Source organism: Heterocephalus glaber, unplaced genomic scaffold (genome assembly GCF_053883595.1).
Source record: "Heterocephalus glaber isolate CG9 unplaced genomic scaffold, H.glaber_assembly_v1.0 deba00001428, whole genome shotgun sequence".
Lineage (NCBI taxonomy): Eukaryota > Metazoa > Chordata > Mammalia > Rodentia > Bathyergidae > Heterocephalus > Heterocephalus glaber.
The window spans coordinates 28,938,772-28,944,880 of record NW_028258293.1 but is presented as its reverse complement, the minus strand read 5'-3'; the positions used below and the strand labels follow the sequence as shown (position 1 = coordinate 28,944,880).

General features: G+C 30.5%; 1 protein-coding gene across 1 annotated transcript in view; it reads left to right on the top strand.

Annotated features, from left to right (window-relative positions):
• Pgm2l1 (phosphoglucomutase 2 like 1) overlaps window positions 1-6,109 on the top strand; it is a 77,366-nt gene that overhangs the window by 22,638 nt on the left and 48,619 nt on the right. The window contains exon 2 of the mRNA XM_004863246.4: window positions 5,409-5,576. Within this exon, the coding sequence (XP_004863303.1) occupies window positions 5,409-5,576 (168 nt within the window). The remainder of the gene's footprint in view (window positions 1-5,408; window positions 5,577-6,109) is intronic.

Sequence of the window (6,109 nt, the reverse complement as noted above, 5' to 3'; positions counted from 1 at the left end):
TTGAAAGCAACTGCAGGTGCAGCTCAGTGACAGACTGCTTACCTGGTAGATGCACAGCCCTGGATTAAATGCTAGATACCATTAAAACAAAAACAAAAGTCTATATCTAGGTAAGTTTAAGTTTTAAAATAAAATATTGAACATTTAAATTTTTATCTTTCACACTAATCTTGGTATATCCAATACTATACTTAAATGATAACAATATGCTATATTTTAAAGGTTATTTTCTACTTTTCAGGTAGTGAGCATCTTCATTTGCTGGGTTGATTTTTTTTTTTTATTCACTAAGTGATTATTCAAGTAAATCTCATATGACAAGTATAGATTCAATTTTTTTTCTAAGCCAACTTAGGCTAATTTCTGCCAAAATTTTAAAGATGAGGAAATTAAATTTAGAATTATATAAAAAATCCTTTAAATGGGAAAACACTGATTTGTTTAGCATGACTGTTTTGGATTCAATTGGGAAGCATCTGATTTGGAAAACCTGCTCTGCTCCAGGGCTCTGGAAATGGATCAACATGCTGGGCTGACCCTCAGGAGTAAATGTCAGCTGTGTTCCCCCTTCAGATTTTCAGATTATTCTTTCCTATTTTAACTTCTGTTCAGAAATAAACTTTAAAATTTTGTCTCTGTAGTTACATTAAACTGGCATTTATTATTTAGACACAAGTCTCTGATGGTAACATTTAAACTATTATTTATAGTTTTATAATTTTTGATGTATCAGGGTTTTTAAAGAGTTGGTTTTATGCAGTGTTTTGGATATCCTGCAGATTAATAAAATATTGGGATTTGGGATTGTTAATATACACCATGTTCTTTTAGATCTGTTCTAATCTAAATAATGAATTCATGGCTCAGACTGTTTTAAGTGTCAGGTCTAGAATATTAGTAGAATAGATTCAAGTTGTATAGGAATTATATAAAAATTCATGTCTGTGTATACTTGCTATAAATGAAGAATTGGATATAGGAATTATAAAAATAGTAGGTTTGGCTAGTGTGGCTTTCTTCATGACAGCCTGCCCTGTGACTTCCAGAGTGTACTTTTATCTGCCTTTTCCTCTTTTACTCAGCCCAAGCTCACTCTGGAAAGCTAAATTCTCACTCTTCTCTTTTACTTTTTCAAATAAACTTTGCCATTGCTTTTGCTCATTTCATTTAATTCCAGAAGAACCTGGAAAAAATAGTAGGTTTATAAAATAAATAGAAAAAAGTTTTGCAGTGAACTCATTGGCAAATTTGATTATATTTTATACTTTATATACATTTATATTTATCATATATAAATAATATTTAGCCATATAATGTTGCAGCAATTTGTAGGATTAAAACCTGAAGAAAAAAAATTTTTTTTTTTGGTACCGGGGATCGAACTCAGGTCCTTGCGCTTGCAAGACAGGCGACAGAACCACTGAGCTAAATCTCCGGCCCCAAAACCTGAAGGAAAAATTTTAATGTACAGGTAAAATTTGAAAATAATGCATGGCTTTAATTCTGTATTCTTTAGGTTACGGATTTCAAATCAGACAGTTAGCTTTATTCCTCATTATAACATGATAGGTTCAGAAAAACTTGGATGGGTCCAAAATGATCCTTCTTCGTGAATGCTGATACTTTCATTTAATAGTAGGCAGAGTTGATGTGATTTTAGTCTGCTGTGTAGCTTTCTTCATAACTATGAAAGTTTGTAAGACGTTAAATTTGTTAAAAGAAACACATATATGCTTAAAGAAGAGATTTAAAAAATCTCTTCTTTCATATTTTCTTTGAATTTGGGCCTATGGTTCTACAATATGGACAAATAAAATTCTATAAGAAAATACTTTTCTTCATTTCAGCCATATAAAGTTGCAGCAATTCATAGGATTAGACGTAAAAGAAAAATTTTTGTAGGTAAAATTTGAAAATAATGCATGGCTTTAATTCTATATTCTTTTTTTAAAATTCTGTATTTAGCATATTGATTTCATACTAAACAATTAGATTTTTTCCTGACAAGTATATAAAATGCTAGTAATCACTAAAATCTCTTTGAATTTTCTGCAGGATTACTTTTTTTGGACATTAAAATTATTAGAATTCTAAGATATGCTAGTTAAAAGAAATTTTAATTGAGATTGAGTGCATTTACTTCTAAATAATTTTCATTTTATATAATCAGTAAGTATATTCTAGATATATTTAAATCATAACTTTGCTACTGACATAATTTTAAAGGTGCTTTTCTTTTATAATTGGCATCAATTGAACAATTTTCTTTTTCTTATTTTTGGTGGGGTTTTTTGCTGGCTAGTCTTCTTGAGTAATAAATGAATAATGAATAAACATATTAAATAGCAAACAATAATTTGTATTTGAAAAAGCTCCATATTATTCAGACCATATTAATAGCTTTCTGTGAGCAGAAAAGGGGGCTAATTTATAGGTAAAAAGTATTCACATAGATATAAATAGTGATTTTTCACAGCCATTATGAATACCTAGCCAGTTTTTACCATAAAAATGAATAATATGTACATAAACTATCCAAACAGTATCATGACTGTAAAACAAACTAAGTCACTTTCTACCTTAAACCTTGTTTCTGATATTCCCTTCAGAAATGATCATTATTTTTAGCGTCTTTTTTTGCATGGAATATTTCTGGAGAGTATATAAATACATATACCTCTTTTCATGCAAATTATAACAATATACTCTCTTACCTTTTCTTTTACTGTATCTGAGTTCTACATGGAAATTGCATTTTAAAATAATTTGTTTGCCGGGTGTAGTGGTGCACACCTCTAATCCTAGCACTCAGGAGGCTGAGGCAGGAGGATTGTTGTGAGTTCGAGGCCAGCGTAGGGTATATAGTGAGCTCAAGACAGCCTGAATTACATAGCAAGACCTTGTCTCAAAAAACAAGGCAAAACAATAAAATTAAATAATTTGCTTATAGTTCTTTTAGGTCTTCATATGTTACAATGTATTAAAATCAGTGATTTAAAGACTTTATCAACAAAATACAAAATGGAAAATATTATAGCTACATAGTTTTTAAAGATTTTTAGAGTTTGTAATGACATATAATTACAATGTCTAGCTAGTACAGTTTATCATTAGAGAAATCTGAATTTAAAGTAGATTTCAAATGTCTCATAATCATTTAGCTTTTTACTATAAATTTACTTACTATGTTTACTATATCATGATTCTTTAAACATTTTTATGTTTATCTAACTTATAAGCTTTTCAAGAGCCAAGAATTAAGTAAATACTGGTTATGAAGTTTGTAGTAAGAAATGGAATTTTTTGGGCCCTACTCTTGTAGCTGTGTAGTACTCTTTAAGCCCGTAGCATTTATGTCTGATAGACCATTTTATATTTATATTGCTATAATAAAAATGAATATTGTTTTACTTTATAGCTGGACTTAAATTACATTAGAAGCATTATTAACCTGCTTCATACCATTATTTTGTTTTTAGTGAGATAGTATAGATCTTAAGCCAGACCAACTCAGGTTCAAAACCTGTTTAAGTCTTCAGTGTTAGCTCAGTATTATGAGGCTCTCTGTAAATCTTAGTTTTTATACAATGGTAATATTAACAATACCAACCAGAATCTTGCAATGAATATTCTTGTATAGATATCTTAGTTTGTGTGAAGATACAACTATGAACAGAAAAAATCCTTGAGCCAAAAGCCTTATGCAGTTAAAAAGAAATTTTTTTGCAGTTTAAAATTAGATACGTTGCTACACAATCACCCTGAAAAGATGATCCCATTTTGCAGTTCTACTAACTGTATGGCAGTGCCATCCATGTACCCTGTACACATGAAAAATCTATTGAATTTTTGCTTTTCTTATTCATATCTTGGAATGTTCACCTTCTCCAAGTCTCTTCGACCTCTGTATAAAATGTGATGATATCTTAGACATTGGAATAATATGCTAGTAACCCCGATAGTGTTTATATTTTTCTCTTAATAATTACTCATATTTTTATATAAGCTGTATAGTTGTTAATATATTCCATTCATAAGACAGAAATTCTTTGAGTCTAAGTTACCTATATATTTTTTTAATATCCATCAATTTTAAACAGATTAGGGGCCAGGGATTTAGCTGAGTGGTGCCACCACCTGCCTTGAAAGGGCAAGGTCCTGAGTCTGATCCCTGGTACCAAAAAAAAAAAAAAATTTAAATAGATTAAAATTCCAGTTAGTCAAAAAAATTTTCATATCTTCTCACTAGTTTGGGCATGTAGTCTGGTTACTTTAATTTTCACTAAAAGCAGAAAACTTTTGCTTTAATTTTATATTAGTATATTTTTATCCCTTTGCAAGTACAAATATACTCTAATATTTAATACCTTTTGGATGTCTTGGTTTACAATTCCAATATTCATTATCATTACATAGGCTATATATATAGAAAATGTAAATAATATAGACTCAATCCATACTAACCTTAAGGAAAGAAGTTGTGTTTCACCTTATTTTCTTAATATTTGACTCTTCTAAAAAGAAAATAATGGAAAATTGCATCTAAGTTTTATTGTAATTTCATTTCTATTTGAAATCTGTTACTCTTTTGTATTCTTATTTTTTGGTGCTGGGAATTGCAGGGCCTGATATATGCTAAGTATATTTCTACCACTGAGCTACACCTCCAGCCTCAAATCTACTTTTTTGCAAAACCCTGAGTCATAAATATCCTTAAGATTTATGAAGATAAGTAAAAGTACATGCTAATGAAATACAGAAAATTAAAATATGGATGTTGGTATGCCATGCCTCTCCAGCCATGTTTAGATTCTAATGAAAATCCAGCATGACACACTTGATACCTAAGACTTTTTATGGTCAGTTTGTATTGTAATAAGTTACACAGTTTTCTGTGATCTTAAATAGTAAGTAAGGTTTATCTGGTCATTTGATTTGCAGAGCTTTAGGTAGGCAGTTAGGCATGTTTTGATGGCATTTATCCACAGCTTCCAATTGACATCATTTTGCCTAAGTTTATTTTCGATCCGTAGCTCTTATATTAATTAAATTGTTAAAAAGAACATTCTTGATTATATTATTTTAAAATGCTATAAAAATTAGTTGTATGTAAATCACCCTCAATAGGGCCTGGCTCCTTTGAGGACTCAATAAATGGCAGGTATTGTTTTTATTATTCACACTAATATTCTTTTTTTTGGGGTACCGGGGATTGAATTTGGGACCTTGTTCTTGCGAGGCAGGTGCTGTGCTACTGAGGTAAATCCTCAGCTATTCATACTAATATGAATAGCACTGTGGAATTTATAGTGAATGTAGAACCTTGTGATGTGTGGATAATAGCCCCCAGAAAAGCTTGATGTTAGGACTCTGTAATCTTGAATAAACTTTAACTTCTTTTTTAATAGAATCCCAAAACGAAAGAACAGATTGAAAATCTGTTACGGAATGGGATGAACAAGGAATTGAGAGATCGCCTTTGTTGCCGAATGACTTTTGGGACTGCAGGCCTTCGTTCTGCTATGGGAGCAGGGTTTTGCTATATTAATGATCTTACAGTAATACAATCAACACAGGTAAATATTATAAACTATTATGTGTGTAATTTTTCACTTTTTATTTGGCTGTGCTAGGCAGTGCCTTTCTTCCCTTTCTGTCTTTTGTTCAGGAAGGTATTCTCATATAAAATGTTGACCAAATTCTGACTTTTGGACTTTCCTGAGATTTATCTTAGAAGTCATTTATATATCTTCAAGGTCGCAGAGTAATTCTTCAATTAATAGTTATTTTAGTTGCCATTGTTAACTTTTTGAGTGTTGTTACTTTTAGAAAGAAGATAATTACACATGTTGGTATATGGCCATTTGTAAAGATCAACGAGAGTATTTGGCAAATTTAGTTGAAAGTATTTTATTTAAACATGATTTTCCATATCCATTTGAGAGTTTTTTAAATACAATTGTATAACATGATACAATTTGTTTTATTTCTTTTCATTTTTATGTACCTCATTTTAGTGTATGTGCTGCCGAAGCAAGCACTATGCACCTCATTTTAGAAACAAATGGCTTCTCTTCCCAGTGAATCACCCTCACTGTTTCAAGAAACT